The 26,244-nt window shown below is 43.0% G+C and overlaps 1 protein-coding gene across 1 annotated transcript in view; it reads left to right on the top strand.

Annotated features, from left to right (window-relative positions):
• The window catches only part of ALK (ALK receptor tyrosine kinase), a 969,161-nt gene that overhangs the window by 822,379 nt on the left and 120,538 nt on the right, over positions 1-26,244 (top strand). Inside the window, exons 9-11 of the mRNA XM_073556354.1 lie at positions 24,455-24,624; positions 24,776-24,870; positions 25,018-25,158. Coding sequence (XP_073412455.1) covers positions 24,455-24,624; positions 24,776-24,870; positions 25,018-25,158 — 406 coding nt within the window. The remainder of the gene's footprint in view (positions 1-24,454; positions 24,625-24,775; positions 24,871-25,017; positions 25,159-26,244) is intronic.

Below are 26,244 nucleotides of genomic sequence, written 5' to 3'. Positions count from 1 at the left end.
CGGAGTTATTCACCTTCCAGTACCCCTTTCCACAGACCACAGCTTGGGCCAGATCCAGCGTCACGGTCAGAGAAGTCCAGAGGGCTGATCCTGTACTGAGAGCATCTCACCTCTCTCTTTATATACACCCGGTCTATTCTGCTGGCATTACCACCCTTATGGTATGTATACGTCTTACTGGTATGGTGGGAACCATAGGGGTCTACTAGATGGGCCTGTTGGACTATATTATTAAGAAATGTCTCATCATCTCTCAGTTTCTTGTGACTACTGGATCTATCCACATTACAAGACACATTATTAAAATCCCCACACAATATAAACACTTTAGAGGTAAAGCAATATGGCTTCATATGGTCAAACAGTTCCCGCCGCTCTTTTCTTGTCTGCGGAGCATAAATGTTTATTGCTCTATAATGGATGGAGTCCAGTGCAAAGTCCAGCATCAGACAGCGGCCCGGACAGATCTCCAGGACTCTGTCCACCTGGACATCCATGGTATTAAAGAGGATTCCCACACAGTCATTCCTCTCCAGCCCGAAGGACCAGAATGATGGACCTAGTCTCCAGTCTCTCTTGGCTGCATACACATGGGCATTACATTTCAGATACGTCTCCTGTAAGAAGAAGACGTCAGATCTCTCATCAGACAATTGCTGGTAGATCGCCTGCCGCCGGCTACCAGTCCTCACACTGTTCACATTAATAGAGCTTAGTCTCAGCCACATCCTGATCACTTAGACTTTCTGGTCTTCTTTCTCCTTCCACTGCTGTCACCTGCAGTGCCCCATCTCTTTGTGGACACGGGAGGGTCAGGATCCACCTCATCAGAGACATTTTCTATGATGTATGAAGAACCTTGCTCCATTTGTGCCTCTTCTTCGTCTTCTTCTCCCAGTACATTGTAACGTCCTGGACTTATCACCAGCACTGGAGGCTCAGAGGTTTTCTGGACTGTTGTGATTTTCCTGGAGGAATCCACAAAGGCTTTTTTCCTTTTTATGGTCACAAAACCTTCGTCATCCATGCTGGACACTGCGGACAGTTTATCTGCTTCTACAGATGTACTGGGCTGAAGCTTGGATGGTTTGGTGACAGGTTTTCTAGACACCTTAGTGACTAGTATTTTAGGTCTTAATTTAGTGGCTGAACATTGCTTAGATCTCACTTTACTGGCTGATGGTGGCTTAGCTCTGGCTGGTGGTACTTTAGGTGTTTCTTCAGTGGCTGGTGGTCCTAATAGTGCAGCATCCATCGATATTATATCAGACTCTGGAGCAGGCTCGCTGTTACTATGACTTATCACTTCATCAGTGCCGGCTTCTTGGACAACATCTGCACCTCTTGTGGTTTCTTTTCCCATAATTTCCAAGGAGGTCAGGCCATTATATTTATTATGCTCTGCATGAGGGCAATCACGAAACGTATGCCCGGGTCCTGAGCACAGGTTGCAGATGACGGTTCCTGTGCATTTGTCCTTTGCATGCCCGAACTGTCCACACAATGAGCACGTGATACGAGAGCAGTTCATGGTGAGGTGCCTGCCCCCACATCTATGGCACAGACGTGGCTGACCGGGGTAATAGCATATCCCCCTCTCTGAGCCCAGGTAGAAGGAGTGTGGCAGATGTCTGGTTACACCATTCTCCTGTAGAAGCTGGATTTTCACAGAATATCCTCCATTCCATAGTTGCTCCTCATCATAGATCTTCTGGGGATGACTTCTCACCATGCACTGCCGGCTCAACCAGTGCTGCAGATCCGCCAGAGCCACCACCTCAGACTGGAACAGGACAGTGGCCGTTATTTCCTGCGGCTTAGACAGCTGGATACAATGGAGATGATCCCAGATCTCATCATCTCTAGTGTCATTATAGATGTTCCAGAACATATCCAGATCACACTGAAGCTTAAAGCTGATGTCATAGATCCTGCTGGATGGGACATGGATCAGTGAGTAGACCTCAGATGCTTTAAACCTCATAAAGTCTTTCAGAAGAACTTTTCCAATATAAATTCTGGATGGGATGTTCTCCTCTGGTCCCGTGTACTTTATCCTGACTGCATTCCTCCTCTGAGGTGGAGGTGGAGGGTTCACTAGTCTTGTGACATTGGAGAACAGTCTCCTGAACTGATGTTAGTCAGCAGGAGGATCAGTGCCGGAGGTTTCCCCAGCCGCAGGTGGAGCAGCGCCGGAGCTCTCCCCAGCCGCAGGAGGATCAGTGCTGGAGCTCTCCCCATCCGCAGGAGGATCAGTGCTGGAGCTCTCCCCAGCTGCAGGAGGATCAGTGCTGGAACTCTCAACAGCCCCATGATCACTGACACGTGTTTGTGCTGAAAAAACGCCCAGATCCACTACTGATTGAATGGAGACCACATTGTGCAACAATGACATGGAGGGTTCAGAGTCCATTACCACTGACGGTTCAGAGTCCATTATTATTGCAGTGTGGTCTCCATTCACTGACACGGAGGGTTCAGAGTCCATTATAATGTTTGTATCTGTTGCAGACATACATTCACTAGCACCAGTGAACGGGGTCTCACACATAGCACCAAGTGGAGTCTCACTCACAGCACTGAGCGGGGTCTCGCACACAGTGACAGTACAGGGGGCACTTACTTCATCACTTACAGGAGCTGAGCTCCCTTCATTGCTGCACACAGAGTCCACTGTGGTTAACCCCTCGGTTGCTGACACACTTTCCTCTGCAGCGCTCCCAGCATTGTCTGCTGCCTCAGACCCCTCACATTGTGCGGCTGATATAACTGCTGCATTTCTTACCAGACGTCCTTGCCCCACACTGTGCACAATTTCAGATTTAATGTCCTTATTACTAATGGAGTGTTTTCTATTCTCCTTCTGGGCTCTGGCTCCCCTCTTTTTCTCCATAGCCCAAGTTTCCTTTCTGGGCACAGAGTTCACATCTTTGTCCAGGTTTCCTTTCCGAATGTCCAGTTCTCGTCTGAAAACATCCAGGCTCTCACATTTCATCAGTTTTATCTTTGGATCAGTCTCATTCTTAATTTCATCTTGTAATTTGCTGATTTGCATTTCCAGCTTAAAAATGCTTTGCCTTGTAACTTTACCACTCAATCCAGCAACATAACAAGCAGGTTTAGAAGACTCACCAGCCACCATTTCCAGCTTTCCATTACCATCAGGTTCATGCGGCAGGCTACACTCCAGGCTAGGGGCTTTCCCTGGATCATCAGCCCAGCTTCCCTCCCCTCCACCTGGGTCAGAAGCCATGCCTCCACCCTGCTGGGAGCTCACAAACACACGTCTATCCTCTCCTATATACTAGAATATAACTACTATAATACTGCCCCTATGTACAAGAATATAACTACTATAATACTGCCCCCTATGTACAAGAATATAACTACTATAATACTGCCCCTATGTACAAGAATATAACTACTATAATACTGCCCCTATGTACAAGAATATAACTACTATAATACTGCCCCTATGTACAAGAATATAACTACTATAATACTGCCCCTATGTACAAGAATATAACTACTATAATACTGCCCCTATGTACAAGAATATAACTACTATAATACTGCCCCTATATACAAGAATATAACTACTATAATACTGCTCCTATATACTAGAATATAACTACTATAATACTGCCCCTATGTACAAGAATATAACTACTATAATACTGCCCCTATATACAAGAATGTAACTACTATAATACTGCCCCTATGTACAAGAATATAACTACTATAATACTGCCCCTATGTACAAGAATATAACTACTATAATACTGCCCCTATGTACAAGAATATAACTACTATAATACTGTCCCTATGTACAAGAATATAACTACTATAATACTGCTCCTATGTACAAGAATATAACTGCTATAATACTGTCCCCTATGTACAAGAATATAACTACTATAATACTGCCCCTATGTACAAGAATATAACTACTATAATACTGATCCTATGTACAAGAATATAACTACTATAATACTGTCCCTATGTACAAGAATATAACTACTATAATACTGCTCCTATGTACAAGAATATAACTGCTATAATACTGTCCCCTATGTACAAGAATATAACTACTATATTACTGTCCCCTATATACAAGAATATAACTACTATAATACTGCCCCTATGTACAAGAAAATAATTACTATAATACTGTCCCTGTATACAAGAATATAACTTCTATAATACTGCTCCTATGTACAAGAATATAACTACTATAATACTGCCCCTATGTACAAGAAAATAACTACTATAATACTGCTCCTATATACAAGAATATAACTACTATAATACTGCCCCTATGTACAAGAATATAACTACTATAATACTGCTCCTATATACAAGAATATAACTACTATAATACTGCTCCTATATACAAGAATATAACTACTATAATACTGCCCCTATGTACAAGAATATAACTACTATAATACTGCCCCCTATGTGTAAGAATACAACTGCTACAATACATATTTGTACATAAGAGCTTTTTATATGGTTACAATGTATCTGTTTTCTCGGTTGCTTGGTTTGATGACTTCCCGGTAGGGACATGTCGCCCGGTCTCAGGATGGTTAATTAGGATTACTTTTTAAAGCTTTTGATGAATGATCTATGTTCGGAGTTACGAGAAGATGAATCCATCCGACAGATCTGATACATAAGAGGAGTCTTATGTGTCTTGTGTATTTACCAGCAGATAAGCCGTTCTGTTGCAGCAGTTAATAAGTGCGCCCCTAGTTTTGGGATGCGGAGATGATGACAAATGGCCGTGTCCGGGGAGAGGATCCGCCACGTTTGTTGTTTTATTTATCTTCTCGGCATCTAATCAGCAGATCAATTGCAGAACACACAATTCATATAGTCGTCCATTAAACAAATAGGAGCAAACAGACATTTTTGGAATATTAATGATCTGATCCTTCTATTTCCTGTGTGATAAATGTCGCTGATCCTTATTAATGATGATGAGGTTAACCCCGTGTGAGCAGCTCTGCATGATTTATTAAAATAAGATACAGCGATGCGAAGTGATCGCTGCCGTATTTCTGTCCGCGGCTTCTGTTGCCTCCATCTTGTCATTATCTGATCATCACGTTACTTTGTGATTCCTGACACATTATAGCGGCCAAGAGCTTGTTCACACTTAGCGTCTTTACTGCCAGTTTTTCATGATTTTTTTATTGCTGAGAAAGAAACACTACGTTTTACAGCAGCAGCAAAATAAATGAGATTTCTAAAACCTCATTCACATGATGCTTTTTTTTTCTTTGCGTTTTTGAGCTGTGGTGTGTTTTTTACCCATTGACATGAATGCATAAAAATGCACTAAACACCCTCATGGAAAAACACATAAAAATGCATTAAAGAAGCTTGGGAATGAATGTTGTGGTTTTCTGCCAATATTCTGTTTTTTTTTTACATGCTGCTAAAAACATATCAAAAACTGTATGTGTGAACATGCCCTCTAATTCCCAGGAATAGGAGAAAACCAGCAAATATCTGGAGGCTCCAGCTTCTTTCAGTTTTCCTTACTTCTCCCCGTTGCTGTTCTTACCACTCCCTGATGGTGGCAGCACTGAAGAGGGCAGCAGCAGCTGGGAGAAGTCTGAGGGTGCATGCAATGGGGTCTTGTGAGGAACGGCCGGACCGCTGTCGCCAAATTGTGACGGACAGCGGACCCTGTGCCACCAATATGTCACGATTCCACCACCGACACGGGTTTGTCAGCGGACGGAGGGACGTGATGCACTGCCGGCACACGGCTATCACAGGCACAGTGGGGGCTTATTTTAGTTATCCCACCACCGGCACCACGTGACAAAAATACAGCAAGCTAATCTTGCTCTAACAATTTACCGCAGGGGGGTATTTTGGATGCCCCACCACTGCTAACAACCTTCCAAGAACTGCGGGGATTTATGTATATCCCACTTTCTCAGTTCCACTTTGGAACTCGCAGCTCTCCGGCGCCTCCCCTTACCCTCAGGTCAGTCAGGGAACTGCACCTAGGGTAATTTGTCGCCGGATGGGCTGCTTGCTGTGCACGGGCAATTAGCCTACTGCAGTAAGGGAATTATCAATGCTGTGGCCGCAGCCCCTCATTCAGCATGTAAGACCCGTCTGTACTGCCAGCTAGCTTAGCCAACTGTGCACACCACGCTGCCACCAGCTCCTGGTTTCTCCACTTAAGTTATAGACTTAATGGAGGGGTTCGAAGCCAACCCGAACAGTAGCGTAATTATCTAAAAAAGGCGCATAGTTCGTTTCCTAGAGCATGAAGGCAAACTAAATAATTTTATCATTTATTCCCCAAAAAAGTCGGGCAGTGGTTACAAATATAAAAACTTGTTACAAAGTTGAGACATTACATATGTACAATACAAATATAACATAAAGGGGATTAAAAAGACAGAAAGTAACACTCACATGTGCTTAGTCAGTATCAGGCAGACCATGTGGCTGGGAAGAGAAGGCGGAGCCACACGTCTCCACTCATCTGGGTTCTGGTCGGCACGGATGCTGTAGCTCCCACTGACTCATTGTTAGGGAGGGGTGCCTTATAGCCCAGGGTCTGTGACATCACGAAAGGGGCAGTCTGCAGAAGTTCATTCCCCCTTTCTCCAAGTTGCCAATTAACTAAAAAACTTATGAGAATCATATCTCAATGAGGGAAGCTCGTATCAACACACTGAGGGCCTCATAGGTTGTATTTCATCGAATGTAATAAAGCTAATAAAGCAACATCAGACATGCCATACTTAGGACACTCCGTTTGGGAGCAATCCATATCTCAGGTTCTGGTGGTGATAGAACTTTGCAAGAGCCACCGTAGGGAAGCCGGGTCCGCGCAGATCATAGAAATGTCCGTTTCGTTTTTCTGTCGCGATCGGAGCCCATGCTAGCCCATTTTAATATCTCTCATAGTTTTATTTCAGGCACATGTCCCAGAAAACAAAGGACTTCCTTTAGCTTAACTAATTAACATTCCTTTCTGTGGAAATGGGCCAAATGCTATAGGGGAAGTGTCCTATTACCAGTGCGGACACAGGTTGTTAAGGAGGGGGAAGGAGGGAAGCTGTAGGAACTGACAGGCTGAATTTCTCATCAGAGTGAAGTGGGAGATTTCTAGAAGGTTCTAGAAACATCATACTTTATAGACATTTTACATTACAGGTCTCCTCTGGGGTCTGTCTCTATACAGTTTACTATTGATCTCTAAGGACCACTAATCTCTAATCCCTGTATTTATACTAATCCTAAAATATGGCCTTCATTGGAATATCAGATAAATTGAATGTGACTCCCTGTATACAAAGGATCTGGTCTAGGGACTGTATAATGAGGGGTCTGGTCTGGGGTCTTTATATTATACGTCTGACCCAGATTCTGTATACAGGAGGGGTCTTGTCTGTGGTTTGCATACTGGAAAGGGATAGTCTGGTGTGTGTATCCTAAAGGGGGAGGCCCCGAGGTCTGTACAGTCATATGTAAAAGTTTGGGCACCCCTATTAATGTTAACCTTTTTTCTTTATAACAATTTTGGTTTTTGCAACAGGTATTTCAGTTTCATATATCTAATAACTGATGGACTCAGTTATATTTCTGGATTCAAATGAGGTTTATTGTGCTAACAGAAAATGTGCAATCTGCATTTAAACAAAATTTGACCGGTGCAAAAGTATGGGCACCCTTATCATTTTCTTGATTTGAACACTCCTAACTACTTTTTACTGACTTCCTGAAGAACTAAATTGGTTTTGTAACCTCATTGAGCTTTGAACTTCATAGCCAGGTGTATCAAATCATGAGAAAAGGTTTTTAAAGTGGCCACTTGCAAGTAGTTCTCCTATTTGATTCTCCTATGAAGAGTGGCATCATGGGCTCCTCAAAACAACTCTCAAATGATCTGAAAACAAAGATTATTCAACATAGCTTTTCAGGGGAAGGATACAAAAAGTTGTCTCAGAGATTTAACCTGTCAGTTTCCACTGTGAGGAACATAGTAAGGAAATGGAAGAACACAGGTACAGTTCTTGTTAAGCCCAGAAGTGGCAGGCCAAGAAAAATATCAGAAAGGCAGAGAAGAAGAATGGTGAGAACAGTCAAGGACAATCCACAGACCACCTCCAAAGACCTGCAGCATCATCTTGCTGCAGATGGTGTCACTGTGCATCGGTCAACAATACAGCGCATACATAATGCCTTTTTGTATGACCAAACAACTCAATCTTTGTTTCATCAGTCCACAGGACCTTCTTCCAAAATGTAACTGGCTTGTCCAAATGTGCTTTTGCATACCTCAGGCGACTCTGTTTGTGGCGTGCTTGCAGAAACGGCTTCTTTCGCATCACTCTCCCATACAGCTTCTCCTTGTGCAAAATGCGCTGTATTGTTGACCGATGCACAGTGACACCATCTGCAGCAAGATGATGATGCAGGTCTTTGGAGGTGGTCTGTGGATTGTCCTTGACTGTTCTCACCATTCTTCTTCTCTGCCTTTCTGATATTTTTCTTGGCCGGCCACTTCTGGGCTTAACAAGAACTGTACCTGTGTTCTTCCATTTCCTTACTATATTCCTCACAGTGGAAACTGACAGGTTAAATCTCTGAGACAACTTTTTGTATCCTTCCCCTGAAAAGCTATGTTGAATAATCTTTGTTTTCAGATCATTTGAGAGTTGTTTTGAGGAGCCCATGATGCCACTCTTCATAGGAGAATCAAATAGGAGAACTACTTGCAAGTGGCCACCTTAAATACCTTTTCTCATGATTTGATACACCTGGCTATGAAGTTCAAAGCTCAATGAGGTTACAAAACCAATTTAGTGCTTCAGGAAGTCAGTAAAAAGTAGTTAGGAGTGTTCAAATCAAGAAAATGATAAGGGTGCCCATACTTTTGCACCGGTCAAATTTTGTTTAAATGCAGATTGCACATTTTCTGTTAGTACAATAAACCTCATTTGAATCCAGAAATATAACTGAGTCCATCAGTTATTAGATATATGAAACTGAAATAGCTGTTGCAAAAACCAAAATTGTTATAAAGAAAAAAGGTTAACATTAATAGGGGTGCCCAAACTTTTACATATGACTGTATATACTGTATAGCCCTCCAAACAGTATAATTGTCCACAACATAGCTCTCCAAATAGTACACTGCTCAAAAAATAAAGGGAACACTTAAACAACAGAATCTAAGTCCAAGTAGATCACAATTCTGTGAAATCAAACTGTCCACTTAGGAAGCAACACTGATTGACAATCAATTTCACATGCTGTTGCGCAAATGGAATAGACAACAGATGGAAATTATTGGCAATTATCAAGACACCCTCAATAAAGGAGTGGTTCTGCAGGTGGGGACCACAGACCACATCTCAGTACTGATGCTTTCTGGCTGATGTTTTGGTCACTTTTGAATGTTGGTTGAGCTTTCACACTCATGGTAGCATGAGACAGACTACAACCCACACAAGTGGCTCAGGTAGTGCAGCTCATCCAGGATGGCACATCAATGCGAGCTGTGGAAAGAAGGTTTGCTGTGTCTGTCAGCGTAGTGTCTAGAGGCTGGAGGCGCTACCAGGAGACAGGCCAGTACACCAGGAGACGTTTAGGGGGCCGTAAGAGGGCAACAACCCAGCAGCAGGACCGCTACCTTCATCTTTGTGCAAGGAGGAAAAGGAGGAGCACTGCAAGAGCCCTGCAAAATGACCTCCAGCAGGCCACATATGTGCATGTGTCTGCACAAACGGTTAGAAACCGACTCCATTAGGATGGTCTGAGTGTCCGACGTCCACAGATGGGAGTTGTGCTCACAGCCCAACACCATGCAGCATGCAGGACGCTTGGCATTTGCCACAGAACACCAGGATTGGCAAATTCACCACTGGTGCCTGTGCTCTTCACAGATTTAAGCAGGTTCATACTGAGCACATGTGACAGACGTGCAGAGTCTGGAGGTGCTGTGGAGAGCGATCTGCTGCCTGCAACATCCTCCAGCATGATCGGTTTGGGTCAGTGGGTCAGTAATGGTGTGGGGTGGCATTTCTTTGGAGGGCTGCTCAGCCCTCCATGTGCTCACCAGAGGTAGCCTGACTGCCATTAGGTACCGAGATGAGATCCTCAGACCCCTTGTGAGACCATATGCTGGTGCGGTTGGCCTTGGGTTCCTCCTAATTCAAGACAATGCCAGACCTCATGTGGCTGGAATGTGTCAGCAGTTCCTGCAAGATGAAGGCATTCCCCAGACCTGAATCCGATTTGAGCACATCTGGGAAATCATGTCTCGCTCCATCCACCAACATCACGTTGCACCACAGACTGTCCAGGAGTTGGCTGATGCTTTAGTCCAGGTCTGGGAGGAGATCCCGCAGGAGACCATCTGCTGCCTCATCAGGAGCATGCCCAGGCGTTGTAGGGAGGTCATACAGGCACGTGGAGGCCACACACGCTACTGAGCATCATTTTGACTTGCTTTAGGGACATTACATTCCACTTTAATTTTGTGTGTGACTCCAAATCCAGGCCTCCATTGGTTAATAAATTTTATTTCCATTGATGATTTTTGTATGATTTTGTTGTCAGCACATTCAACTTTGTACAGAACAAAGTATTCAGAGAGAATATTTCATTCATTCAGATCTAGGATGTGTTATTTGAGTGTTCCCTTTATTTTTTTTGAGCAGTGTATAATATCCCCCACATAAGCTTCCAAACAGTATAATGACCCCCACATAGCTTTATACTGTTTCAAGGGCTATGGAGGGGCCATTATTTTGTTTGGAGAGCTATGTGTGCAGCCATTATTATTGGGGGGCTACAGGGCAAAATTATACTGGGTGTGTGGGAGGAAGGACCGGAACAATAGAGGCGACGGTGTCTCTGGGTTGGAACCATTGGGACTCACTAGTGTTGCAGGGAGACAGAGAACCTGACCGGGACAGACCTGTAACCCCTGCTGTCAAGGGCAGGTCTGTTATAAAAGGGACTGGGCGCGGGAACCCGGGGATTCTGGCGGGAAGACAGGAAGTGCAGCAGGTGAAGGTTTGCTCCCTCCCTGAGGGTAATCCAACAGACGGCAGACGACACTTGTGTGTACTCCCCAGCATCCAGCAACAGCGCCAGTGACTGTTTACCACTGTCGGACGCCGACACTACGCGTCACCAGGCAGGAAACGCTGACGTCCTGTGCAACGCTTGACTGCTGATAGCGTAAGGTGTACAGCCCCCGTCAGAGACTTTAACTCTACAGCCGCAGCTGCGGCCTTGAGACCGGATCCCTCCTCCTCATTCACTTGAAACCACAGCCACCAGTGCCCGGACATACAGTGGCCCACCAAAAGTTCCCAGACTCTTTGCCACCGCAAGGAGACAGTGACTCCGGTACATCCAAGACCGCTTCCTCAACGTGACGCGCCGCTTGCGGCACCATCGTGGGATCGTCCAACCACCTTCCTCCGGTCGACAGAGTCTGATAAGTTGAACCCTACATTTTTCCTTTCCGGCCGTTAGCAACTCTGTTTATTCTTTTACCGTTGTTGACAGCTGAAGTCAGGCTGTCACCGCATAATACTGTACTTACACGAATCTGCCCGCGCAATATTTCTGTGCATCTTGTATATTTCAACTCCCTGCGTGGAGAAAGCGTTGTCATTTTTTTCTCTTGTTATATAAAAACACCCGTTAACACTTGCTCTGCCTCCTGCTTGTCACCGCATCCTACGCACCTGTTAGTAACCTACAGGTGCAAGCCATTATACAGAGTGGAGGGTTGTGTGAGGGCCATTATGCTGTGTGGATGACTATCATACTGTATGGAGGGCTGTGTGGGGCCCTCATATTGTGTGGGAAGACTGTATCGGTGCATTCTACTGTGTTTTGGGAATCATATTGTGTTGGGGTCACTGTGGGGGTATCAAACTTTGCATGGGAGCTCTGTAGGGTCATCATGCTGTGCATGTGGAGGGTACTTTTGTTATTTCTTTGTACAGGCTGCCAAAGTTGTGTAATATGCTCTGTTCGTAACCCAGTAAAATATAACATATTTTTGGGTTGTGGTGATGGGGAGGCGTGATGGAGACCTTACTGATCTGCAATTGATGAAAAAATGGAAGCTAAATTTTCAAAACGTCTCAATTTCTTCAATCCGGAATCTGAGCCTCGGGAAGAAATCCCGACACCTCCGGCCTCAGCTGTCATCATTGAGGTTATTAATGGTCGTCTGATGAAAGTTCTGCCGCTGAATGTTCAAATCATCAAGATCCACTGCTGGCAGCTCCTGTGTAATCACCTACTAATGACGTCCCTGATGTGCGCCATGGAGACAAGTCTGGAGGCTCATTAGTTTACAGACCATTGTTTAGACAAGGTAGACTGTAACAAACCTTCAGCTGTGAGAAGCGTTCGGTGCACAAACAACTGCATCCTATAAAATTCCTACAGGAAAGGTTGAGAGGGAATCAATGGATAGGAATTTTTGCAGTGATTGCAAGTGCAAGGTTGTGTAATCGACTTTGTAGCTGCGTCTCTTGCAGGCTGTATATAATGTACAGAGCAAGGCTGACGAGGTTAGAGGCTCGCTGACCTCCTGGATGCCTCCAGATCTATAATCCTTTGTTGTTTTTTTTGCAGGAGACTGTAAAAAAATGGAAAACTGCATATGAGACAGAAACTATTTAGGTGTAAGAATTTCTTTCTGCATCAGCGTCTCTATAGAAAAAGTGGTTATTGAGCCTGGAATAGCGCAGGAGTCAGTCCGCCTCTCATCTGCCCCGTAATTTCACTTCTTAAAAGCCTCATACACCTGGGTCGTCTTGTGCTCCGCAGTGTGACAATGTGACATTTAGGTATCTAGGAAAACAAGACTGTGAATTGTAGCTTCAGGGAGTTACTTAAAGGGGTTGTAAAAGGTTAGAGGAACATGGCCGCCTTCTTCCAGAAGCCGTGCGTCATCTGTCCTGGGGTTGTGTGTGCGATAAAGCTCAGCCGCATTATAACCTTGTACAACCCTTTATATCACAGATGTCAGAGCCGCTATAAAGCTTACACACACTCTTGGGAGATAAAGTTGTAGGGGGCTGTCTTAAAACTTAACTTATTTCATCCAACCTTAATAGTAAATGTCAAGGCAACAGCCGGGGTTTGAGTCACGCAGATCCACCCGCTGTCACCTAGTTATCAGGGAACGCAACTTCGCTGCCCCCAATTGTCTTGGCAATTATGTAACTGACCAGCGAGTGATGGATGAGACCAAAGCTGTTTCCATTATTAGACCTCAGCGGGCGTATGGTATATACGCCTCCAATTCCAATGCATGGAACGCTGTTCACCTCACTGTTGTCACCGCTAGGGCATGATAACTTTCGCACGTTAGTGGTGACGTCAGTGAGGTGAACGGAGTTCATCGGCTATGAACTCTGCTCACCTTATTAACGTCCCCACGAGACACTAATGCTGCGCTATGATGTGCAGCTCAGCATCTCTACTGGATGCCAGACAGAGCGCTCGCATCATGCCAACGTTGAGTATGGCATCTAGATATAGCAGAGCTAGACTCTTCAACAGACAAATGGATTATCTTCTCGTCAGACATCTCAAAACTATGGTTGTTTATTATTTTTTGAATTTTAAGGGGACATGGGCATTGGAGGATTATCTTCTCATCAGACAGGTGAGTATAAGTTTGCTTTTTAATTTTTGCAATTAAATAGGTAAGGGGTTGGGGAGTGCTTATTTCAAATAAAGGGCTTTATTCGGGCTGTTTTTTTACAATTTGACTATGAGGCTAGTAATGGGGGCATCTTATATATTCCTCTCCTCAGGGCCGGTTTTAGACAAAGTGGGGCTCTAGGCAAAAGTTTAAAGTGGGGCCCCAAATGCTAACACTGTAAAATCACACATTTAGGTTACATTACATGAGCAGGATGCAGATACAGGTGGCAGAGGGGCCTGTGCTGGCACTGTAGCCCCCATATTCAGGGGCCTTATATCAGCCAACGGGTCTGCCACTATTAACATTACACAGGAGGGTTGCTAGGGTCAGAAAAGATTGGGGGGCCCAAGTCCCAAGACAAAGAGTTGTCCCCCAACCCCCCGCTTAATTTTTTTTTAACACAGCAGGGCTCCCAACTGTCCTGGATCCAGCGGGACAGTCCCGATTTTGACACTCCCACCCGCTATCCCGGCCGGGATTGTAGTTTTCCCGCACTGCAAATCAGCTGCCACACCCACCTGTCATTTCAGAAGGGGCTGTGTACTGATCGCCATACAATTCCCTCTATGCACAGCACACTCCAGAACAGAAGCCCTCCCGGGTCACGTGACCAGTCCCATGGCTGTGAACTCATCCTATGTAACACCAGAGAGAGCAGTGATAACTCTCTGAGAACAGGTAATGTAGTAGATGTCACCTGCAGTCCTATGTAACACCACAGATAGTCTTACTCTGAAACGCTATGGCTATGTTCACATGCATTTTTTTCAGTAGCCAAAACCTGTTCTATTGGCAGTAAAAATGTTGCGTTCACCTGTTTTTCATCTTGTTTTCTGGTGTTCTTTACTCTTTTTTCAGCTTTTTTTTAAAGTGAGGATGTTTGCATTGTCTACTGTATGTTTAAGGCCACGTTCACACGTTGAGTATTCGGTCAGTATTTCACATCAGTATGTGCAAGTCAAAACCAGGAGGGTGAGAAATCCAGAAGTGGTGACGAGTTCCTATTATACTTTGCCTCTGATTGTTCCACTGCTGTTTCTGCATTACTAATACTGATGTGAAATCCTGACCAAATGCTGAACGTGTGAACGAGACCTAATAGTTTAATTCACCAAAACCACCTAAAAAATTGCAGCGAAAAATGCCGTTGCAATATCTGCAGCTTTCTTTCTTATATTCTTTTATTGCTTTCTACGGGTGAAAACGCACTGAAAGAAGCGACACGCTGCAGATGTAAAAAGCGCTACAGTCCTGAAATCCAGTCAGAAAGAAACAAGCGCATGCAGGAGATTTCGGAAATCTCATATGTTCTGCTGGCACTTTTATAAAGCCGCTCTTGGCCACGTTCATAGGCAGAATCTCTGCAGCTTTTTCTTCTGCAAATAAGAAGTTTACAGCATTTTACAGCACGAGCAAAGACTGAGATTGTCAGGAATCTCCGCACACCCTTTTATTTTCTTCTGACTGTATTTCACAACTGCAGCATTTTTTAAATCCGCAGCGTGTCACTTCTTTCAGCAATTTTTTTTCACCCGTAGAAAGCAATGAAAAAGCTTTAGAAAAGCTGCAAATGTCGCAACGTTGTTTTTCGCTGTGTTTTTGGTGAATAAAACAAACTTTATTAAACATGTACTGTAGACAAAATGCATATTGTAAAAAAAACAAACAGCAAAAGCTCTAAGGGTCTGTATCCACAATCAGTAAACTCTGGATGCTGCGTCCAACCCGCAGCGTCCAGATGTTACAGCATAGTGGAGGGGATTTCTAGAAATTCCATGTCCACTATGCGTGCACATACAGTTGTGGCCAAAAGTATTGACACCCCTGCAATTCTGTCAGATAATACTCAGTTTCTTCCTGAAAATGATTGCAAACACAAATTCTTTGGTATTATCATCTTCATTTAATTTGTCTTAAATGAAAAAACACAAAAGAGAATGAAGCAAAACATTGATCATTTCACACAAAACTCCAAAAATGAGCCAGACAAAAGTATTGGCACCCTCAGCCTAATACTTGGTTGCACAACCTTTAGCCAAAATAACTGCGACCAACCGCTTCCGGTAACCATCAATGAGTTTCTTACAATGCTCTGCTGGAATTTTAGACCATTCTTCTTTGGCAAACTGCTCCAGGTCCCTGATATTAGAAGGGTGCCTTCTCCAAACTGCCATTTTTAGATCTCTCCACAGGTGTTCTATGGGATTCAGGTCTGGACTCACTGCTGGCCACCTTAGAAGTCTCCAGTGCTTTCTCTCAAACCATTTTCTAGTGCTTTTTGAAGTGTGTTTTGGGTCATTGTCCTGCTGGAAGACCCATGACCTCTGAGGGAGACCCAGCTTTCTCACACTGGGCCCTACATTATGCTGCAAAATTTGTTAGTAGTCTTCAGACTTCATAATGCCATGCACACGGTCAAGCAGTCAAGTGTCAGAGGCAGCAAAGCAACCCCAAAACATCAGGGAACCTCTGCCATGTTTGACTGTAGGGACCGTGTTCTTTTCTTTGAATGCCTCTTTTTTTCTCCTGTAAACTCTATGTTGATGCCTTTGCCCAAAAAGCTCTACTTTTGTCTCATCTGACCAGAGAACATTCTTCCAAAACGTTTTAGGCTTTTTCAGGTAAGTTTTGGCAAACTCCAGCCTGGCTTTTTTATGTCTCGGGGTAAGAAGTGGGGTCTTCCTGGGTCTCCTACCATACAGTCCCTTTTCATTCAGACGCCAACGGATAGTACGGGTTGACACTGTTGCACCCTCGGACTGCAGGGCAGCTTGAATTGTTTGGATGTTAGTCGAGGTTCTTTATCCAACATCCGCACAATCTTGCGTTGAAATCTCTTGTCCATTTTCTTTTCCGTCCACATCTAGGGAGGTTAGCCACAGTGCCATGGGCTTTACACTTCTTGATGACACTGCGCACGGTAGACACAGGAACATTCAGGTCTTTGGAGATGGACTTGTAGCCTTGAGATTGCTCATGCTTCCTCACAATTTGGTTTCTCAAGTCCTCAGACAGTTCTTTGGTCTTCTTTCTTTTCTCCATGCTCAATGTGGTACACACAAGGACACAGGACAGAGGTTGAGTCAACTTTAATCCATGTCAACTGGCTGCAAGTGTGATTTAGTGATTGCCAACACCTGTTAGGTGCCACAGGTAAGTTACAGGTGCTGTTAATTACACAAATTAGAGAAGCATCACATGATTTTTCGAACAGTGCCAATACTTTTGTCCACCCTCTTTTTATGTTTGGTGTGGAATTATATCCAATTTGGCTTTAGGACAATTCTTTTTGTGTTTTTTCATTTAAGACAAATTAAATGAAGATAATAATACCAAAGAATTTGTGTTTGCAATCATGTTCAGGAAGAAACTGAGTATTATCTGGCAGAATTGCAGGGGTGTCAATACTTTTGGCTACAACTGTACGCCCACACTTCACCTGCAGAGACGGACATGCGGCACGACTCTCCAGACCGCAGCATGTCAATTTATCTTGCATAGATGCGAGTCTCTGCAAGAGAAATCTCACCCGTACAATGTATTGGACGCGGTGATTCTGCACGGTTCAGTGACCACACGCAGAATCACCTGTGTTCAAAAGATGGCAGCACTTTAGATGCAGCACATGTCCGCTGCATCCAAAGTGCTGCCATTTCCGGATTGTCTGCACATACCCTAAAAAAATGGGCGTTTTGAAAGCAGTGTTTTTACTGCCAAGAGAGCAGGCTTTGGCTGCAAAAAAAAAAAATGCACCAAAAGCGCTGATTCCTATGCACACCTGTACTAGTACTATATATATATATATATATATATATATATATATACTGTATATATATATATGATTTACCCTTATTATTTCACATGGGAATTCATTTATTTCTATATCATAAATCCCCTGATTCAGCAGACAATATCCCTGTCTTGTGTCGTCCAGAATTCGACCTTTTCTTACTTTTGACTCTGCAAAATTTCTTACTGTTTCTCTTATTCATTCTCGTCTCGACTATTGTAACTCTCTTCTAATCGGTCTCCCTCTTACCAAACTCGCCCCTCTCCAATCTGTCTTGAATGCTGCAGTCAGGATCATATTCCTCGCCAATCGTTACACCGATGCCTCTACCTTGTGCCAGTCCTTACACTGGCTACCCATCCACTCCAGTATCCATCATAAACTTATTACCCTCACCCACAAAGCCCTCCATGGCTCAGCACCATCCTACATCTCCTCCCTTGTTTTTGTATATCACCCTACCCGCGCCCTCCGTTCTGCTGATGACCTGAGGTTAGCATCCTCAATAATCAGAACCTCCCACTCCCGTCTCCAAGACTTTACACGTGCCGCGCCAATTCTTTGGAATGCACTTCCCAGGTCAATACGATTAGTCCCCAATCCCCACAATTTTAAGCGTGCCCTGAAAACGCATTTATTCAGACTGGCCTACCGCCTCAACACATTAACCTAATCTATCCCTGTGTGGCACAGTCAAAAGTTTTACCATAACCAGGTTCCCCGCATCATGTTCCCACATGCTTTATGCATCCATTAGCCCTCTGTGTCTGTACTGTTGCACACTTAACATTATGGCTGGTCCATACAATCAGGGCAACTGTTACCACCCACCTTTCGTGTCTCCCTCTTTCCTCATAGATTGTAAGCTTGCGAGCAGGGCCCTCATTCCTCTTGGTATCTGTTATAATCTATGTGATTATTGTTATGCTGTAATGTTTATTGTCTGTACAAATCCCCTCTGAAATGTAAAGTGCTGCGGAATATGTCAGCGCTATAGAAATTTTATTATTATTATTATCCAGACAGTAGTGACAGGAGGTCGCCCTGTCACATTACAAGCAGTGATTTAGCGACTGATCAGAGCTGATGCTGATCGCTGCTGTATGTGGCTGTGAATCCTGATCCTGCAGCGATCAGCCGAGAGCTCCGGACCACAGTGAGTAATCACTGCACTCTGACCTGTGACTGCTGCTATTACCAGGTTCTGCCGCTTCACTTATCCATTCTCAGGACAGTGCTAGGAGCTGCCGTGATCAGGAGTCAGGAGGAGACAGAGCTCAGGCATGGTCCTGGCTGTCACTGTGCTGTAATCGGCCCCTCCCCCTCACTCTCAACTTTTAACCTGACTGCAGGGTGGATGAGACAGGGGGGCTCAAGGGGCTTTGCGAGACAGACGCTCCGGACTACAGAGCAATGCACAGCATTATTCACTGCTGTACACCCTCTGGGCACTTCATAAATGGACTGCAGATGCAGGGGGGCCGCTTTGTAGGTGGGGGCCCCAGGCATCTGTGCTGGCCCTGCCTCTCCTTGGACATCACACCAGGGCAAGTGGGAAGAAGGAAGCTAAGCCCCAGAATTGGCTCATCTAATAGATGAGCCATTCTGGGACAACTGAGAGCTGCTGGTTTTTATTTTAGTCTGGGAGGGGGCCATTATCCATGGGCTATTCCTAGCACATTAATATCAGCCCGCAGATGTCTGCCTAGCCTTTGCTGGTTATTAATTATAGGGGGGCCCAATGTAATTTTTGTTAGGGTCCCCCATTTTAAAAAAAAAAAGAAAAAGGCTAAGCATACAGCTCTGAATCTTATATTAATAACCTGGGAACCTCCATGTTTATTACCCCCTTCCCAGGCTATAGGCATCAGTCCCCAGCTGTCAGCTTTCCCTTACCTGGTTATTAAAATGTCGTGAGTCCACGCACCATTTTTATCTTTAATTTATTCATGAAGTTAATAGATGTACAGTAAGCTACACACGCAAAGCAATGAATGTATATTTCACATACTTACATAGTAACATAGTTAGCAAACAAGGCCGAAAAAAGACATTTGTCCATCCAGTTCAGCCTGTAGTCCGTCAGAATTAAATCCCCAGATCTACGTCCTTCTAAAGAATCTAATCACTGTAAGAAACAATATTGTTACTCTCCATGAAGACATCCAGGCCTCCCTTGAACCCCTCGACTGAGTTCGCCATCACCACCTCCTCAGGCAGGAAATTCCAGATTCTCACTGCCCTAACAGTAAAGAATCCTCTTCTATGTTGGTGGAAAAACTTTCTCTCCTCCAGATGCAGAGAATTCCCCCTTGTGACTATCACCTTCATTGGTATAAACAGATCCTCGGAAAGATATTTGTATTGTCCCCTTATATACTTATACATGGTTAATAGATCACCCCTCAGTCGTCTTTTTTCTAGACTAAATAATCCTAACTTTGCTAATCTCTCTAGTTCCATTATATCCTTCCTGAGCACCGGTGCCCAAAACTGTACACAGTACTCCATGTGCGGTCCAACCAGGGATTTGTACAGAGGCAGTATAATGATCTCATCATGTGTATCCAGACCTCTTTTAATGCACCCCATGATCATACTATAATACTGCCCCTATGTACTTCTGCCTATCTATTCATTTATTTATCTACCTATCTATTGAAAAAAATATTTTGTTAGAAAACTATCTTTAAATAGAATCATAGAATCGTAGAGTTGGAAGGGACCTCCTGGGCTATCTGGTCCAACCCCCTGCTCAAAGCAGGATTCGCTAAATCATCCCAGACAGATGTCTGTCCAGCCTCTGTTTGAAGACTTCTATTGAAGGAGAACTCACCACCTCTCGTGGCAGCCTGTTACACTCATTGATCACTCTAACTGTCAAAAAGTTTTTTCTAATATCTAATCTGTGTCTCCTCCCATTCAGTTTCATCCCATTGCTTCTAGTCTTTCCTTGTACAAATGAGAATAAAGTTGATCCTTCTACAATGTGACAGCCCTTCAGATATTTGTAGACAGCTATTAAGTCTCCTCTCAGTCTTCTCTTTTGCAAGCTAAACATTCCCAAATCCTGCAACCCTTCCTCATAAGAATGGGTTTGCAGACCGGTGACCATTCTGGTCGCTCTTTTCTGAACTTGCTCCAGTTTGTTGATGTCTTTTTTAAAATGTGGCGCCCAAAACTGGACACGGTATTCCAGATGAGGTCTGACCAAAGAGGAGTAGAGGGCAATAATGACTTCACGTGATCTAGACTGTATGCTTCTGTTAATACATCCTAGAATTGCATTTGCCTTTTTGCTGCTGCATCACACTGTTGACTCATATTCAGTCTGTGATTTATTAGTATACCCAAGTCTTTTTCACATATGCTGTTGCTTAGCCCTATTCCTCCCATTCTGTATATGCTTTTTTCATTTTTTTGCCCAGATGTAGTACTTTGCATTTTTCCCTGTTAAAAACCATTCTGTTAGTTGCTGCCCACTTCTCCAGTTTATTTATATCTTTTTAAATCTTCTCTCTCTCTTCTCTAGTATTAGCTATCCCTCATAGCTTTGTGTCATCAGCAAATTTAATCAGTTTGCCCTCAATTCCTTCATCTAAATAGTTGATAAAGATGTTGAACAATACAGGGCCCAGGACAGACCCCTGTGGTACCCCACTTGAGACATTCTTCCAACTGGATGTGCAGCCATTTACGACGACTTTTTGGGTCCGATCACTAAGCCAGTTATGAATCCACCTAACAGTTGCCTTGTCCATTCCATACTTAGTCATTTTTTCAATAAGGATTGTATGAGAGACTTTGTCAAATGCTTTGCTGAAGTCAAGATATACTATATCTACAGCATTTCTCTGATCCACCCAATCAGTGATTCCGTCATACAAGGAAATTAAGTTAGTCTGACATGACTCATTAGTTACAAACCCATGCTGACTCTGTTTAATCACTTCATTCTTATCCAGGTACGTACATATATGTTGTTTAAAAAATTGTTCAAAGATCTTTCCTGGTATAGAAGTCAGACTCACCGGCCTATAGTTGCCTGGGTCCACTTTCTTTCCCTTTTTGAAGAAAGGAACAACATTTGCTTTTCTCCAGTCTTCTGGGACTTCTCCTGTTCTCCAAGAATTTTCAGAGATTTTGGAGAGGAGTTCAAAAATTTCTTCTGCTATCTCCTTCAGTATTCTGGGGTGTAATTCATATGGACCTGGAGGCTTGAATTCATTTAGGTTAGCTATGTGTTTCCACACTATCTTTCTGTTTATAGATACAATATCCTGGATTCTTCTATTCCCTTAATAGGACAGTGAAGAACAGTTGATGTTACCTTTCCTTTCTGAGAGAAAACAGATGCAAAATAGGAATTTAAAAGTTCGGCCTTCTCAACATCCAGGCCTACCATTTCATCATTTTCATCCTGTAAAAATCCTATAGTATCTTTGACTTTTCTTTTACTTTTGACATATCCCCAAAATCCTTTATTATTGCTTTTGACGTCTCTTGCAAGCCTCATTTCATTGTCAGCTTTAGTAATCTGATTTGTGCCCTGCAGGTTCTGCAGACAGCATTATATTCTTCTTTAGATATGCCTCCCTCTTTCCATTTTATAAACATTTCTTTCTTCCTTTTTAGTTATAAAAGGATAGGGAAAATGAAGGGAGGTCAGCTCACCAGTCTCAGTTGCGATCCATAATCCTCCTGCGCACGGAGTCACCTTGATCAGGGGCGTTGACTGAAGCAAAATAAAGGATGGAATCTCCAGCGCTGGACTTCAGTTAAAAATTCATCATTTATTATAAATTCTTAAAATCGGACAGAAAAAAGTATGAATAAGGACATACAGGCAGATGGGGTCTCTGGTGGTCTCCAACCAACGCGTTTCGACCTAGAGGGTCTTACTCATGGTTCACACTAGACCAGTACTGACAACTACAAATAATACCTTTTTAGCATGTGCTTAAGTTCTGTGTTCATCCATCCTGGTTTCCTTAAACGCTTCCTATTCTTCCCTCTTTTCGGAATTGTTAACAATTGTGCTTCGAGAATTTCATTTTTCAAGATTTCCCATCCTTCCTGGACATTTTTGTCCTTAAGGATATCCAGCCATTGGATCCCTCCAATTCTCTTTCTGAATCCCTTAAAATCTGCCTTTCTGAAATCTAACCTTGACGTCTGAGTCTTCACAGGTCTTCCGCCTCTAGTTATCCAAAATTCTAAAATAGCATGGTCGCTACCTCCTAGGGTCCCAGCCATGACATAGAAAATAACTTTATCTAAAAGATAATGTTAAAATCGCACTGCATACCAATGCTAGGGGAAAAAAATTGCATTGTACTAGAATGACACATGTTCGATTTTTCAGGAACTACATTGCACCGATTTTATTAACCTTGATGGGTATAAGCCCTAATACTGCCCCTATGTACAAGAATATAACTACTATAATACTGCTCCTATGTACAAGAATATAACTACTATAATACTGCCTCATATGTACAAGAATATAACTACTATAATACTGCCCCATATGTACAAGAATATAACTACTATAATACTGCTCCTATGTACAAGAATATAACTACTATAATACTGCCCCTATGTACAAGGATATAACTACTATAATACTGTCCCCATGAACAAGAATATAACTACTATAATACTGTCCCTATGTACAAGAATATAACTACTATAATACTGCCTCATATGTACAAGAATATAACTACTATAATAGTGCCTCATATGTACAAGAATATAACTACTATAATACTGCCCCTATGTACAAGGATATAACTACTATAATACTGCCCCTATGTACAAGAATATAACTACTATAATACTGCCCCTATGTACAAGAATATAACTACTATAATACTGCCCCTATGTACAAGAATATAACTACTATAATACTGCCCCTATGTACAAGAATATAACTACTATAATACTGCCCCTATGTACAAGGATATATCTATTATAATACTGCCTCTATGTACAAGAATATACCTACTATAATACTGCTCCTATGTACAAGAATATAACTACTATAATACTGCCCCTATGTACAAGGATATAACTACTATAATACTGCCTCATATGTACAAGAATATAACTACTATAATACTGCCCCTATGTACAAGGATATATCTATTATAATACTGCCTCTATGTACAAGAATATACCTACTATAATACTGCTCCTATGTACAAGAATATAACTACTATAATACTGCCCCTATGTACAAGAATATAACTACTATAACACTGCCTCATATGTACAAGAATATAACTACTATAATACTGCCCCTATGTACAAGGATATAGCTACTATAATACTGCCCCTATGTACAAGAATATAACTACTATAATACTGCCCCTATGTACAAGAATATAACTACTATAATACTGCCCCTATATACAAGAATATAACTACTATATTACTGCCCCTATGTACAAGAATATAACTACTATAATACTGCCCCTATGTACAAGAATATAACTACTATAATACTGCCCCTATGTACAAGGATTTAACTACTATAATACTGCCTCATATGTACAAGAATATAACTACTATAATACTGCCCCTATGTACAAGAATATAACTACTATAATACTGCTCCCTATGTTCAAGAATATAACTACTATAATACTGCCTCATATGTACAAGAATATAACTACTATAATACTGCCCCCTATGTACAAGAATATAACTACTATAATACTGCCCCTATGTTCAAGAATATAACTACTATAATACTGCCCCTATGTACAAGGATATATCTATTATAATACTGCCTCTATGTACAAGAATATACCTACTATAATACTGCTCCTATGTACAAGGATATAACTATTATACTGCTCCTCTGTACAAATGTAGAGTTTAGGAATAAAACTGTTTTACTCTCCATGTTCTCCTTTTTGTGGTTTTAGCTCAGGCTGTCATTTCTTCTTGACGGCTTTCTTCTGGGGGACGTATCTGTGCGGCTTCACGATAACAGAACCGGTAGAGTGAAGACACGGACACTGTGGCACTTTGCCAATGGGGAGGGCCTTGGAGTTTGGCAGCGTTTGGCGCTATCTCTTCACGGTGTGCTGGAGAGGTAAGTCCTTACTGGGAATGCCAGGTACTAATACAACTGACGATAATCACCCGGCTCTCTTGAATTCCCATTACATGGTGTCTTAGTTACTATATACTGCCCTGTGGTTACAGGGTGACATTGCATAAACGGTGTTTTTCTTGCCGTACAGATTTTGGCTGGAGATCCACGCATCTTGGTCCAAGGAATCAGACTCCATCATTGCGTTTGACAATATCTCGCTGAGCCTGGGCTGTTATCTCACCAGTAAGTACAGACATAGTAGGGGGTCACATACTTTTAGTTGTGTACTATATCAGTAAATTATGGGCGACCGCTCCACATATTCCGACCATTCTTCTCAGTGATCATTGGTATTGATGTCATTGATCTGATTTTCTTATAAACCTCCAGGTAACAGTGAGATGGCGGCACAGACGGCGTCCTACCTGTCCAGCAATCTTCTAATGGAGAGCAGCAGCCAGAAGAGGAACGAGACCGGAGCTCAGCGCCAAGACGAAGAATATGTCACTACCCCACAGGCCGCCAAGACAGGTACTAAATAACAAAGGAGGTCTCTACTCCAGAAGATGTCTTCTAGGTTTATAGGGATGATTGAGCCCGGATTATTGATTTCCTATGCTCATCAATGGGGATCATGTTTTTGGCTCCCATGACTATTTCTAGACTGGAACGTTTCGTCGAGTGCCGTCCTCTCTTCATTGCCCATCCATCAGATGCCGCTGCACCTTGTAACTCCAGAATTGGAGCAATTCCCTTTTTTCCACCATTTCATTGCACTTTTTTTTTCCATTTTCCTGCACATTGTATGGTATAATGACCGGTCCTAGTCTAAAGTACTTCTCATACCATGAAAACAGCTTTATGTCGATGAAAGAAAACTAAAAAAGATACAGAGGGGAAAAAAAAACAAAAGCTCAAACACGAAAAAAAATTGAAAGTAGCAAATTTTATAATAAAGCTTAGAATATTCCCATTTTAATCGTTAACTTTTTTTTTTAAGAATTAATTTTTTTCATTATCACACAACACAACATGACCGGAAGATGAGATTTGTGCAGGAGTGACGCAGCGGTCTGACGACGTGACTCATTGCAGAATTTATTCTCCCCCCTGCTGGCTGTGTATCTGATGCATTAAACATTTATTAGAACGCCGCTCTGCAGCCGAGCGAGCGCAATAACCAGGCACACAATGACAATTACCGGACTGCTTCTGTGCATCTCACTAATCTCCATATATTTACCGGGGTCAGAGTCAGTGATGGACGAATGTGCTGAGGAGTCACGCTACACCTGTGCCGCCATAATTGTGCCTAATATAGAATGGATGATCCAGTGATCGGAGGAAAACGATGAACAGAAGTGAATCCCTTTCCTTCCATGGAAAAAAGTTGAAATGTAGCATGGTGTACTCACGGCGGCACTAAGACAGACTCTGCTGCTCCAAAGTGCTTGTCTGCAAACTCGGCTCTGCTCTTTTGGGGTGCTTGACTACCTAATCGGCTCTGGTGTTCCAAGGCGCTGTCTGCACACTCGGCTCTGCTATAGGGTGTAATCTGATGGGTCCATGATTTCGCAGAGGGTCCGACCCATAACTCAGAGCATAGATCAGATCCCT

The sequence above is a fragment of the Dendrobates tinctorius genome, unplaced genomic scaffold (genome assembly GCF_039654945.1).
Source record: "Dendrobates tinctorius isolate UK_male_01 unplaced genomic scaffold, ASM3965494v1 ptg000232l, whole genome shotgun sequence".
NCBI classification, from domain to species: Eukaryota; Metazoa; Chordata; class Amphibia; order Anura; family Dendrobatidae; genus Dendrobates; species Dendrobates tinctorius.
Note: the sequence above shows the minus strand (reverse complement) of the source record. Positions and strands in the feature narration are given on the sequence as shown.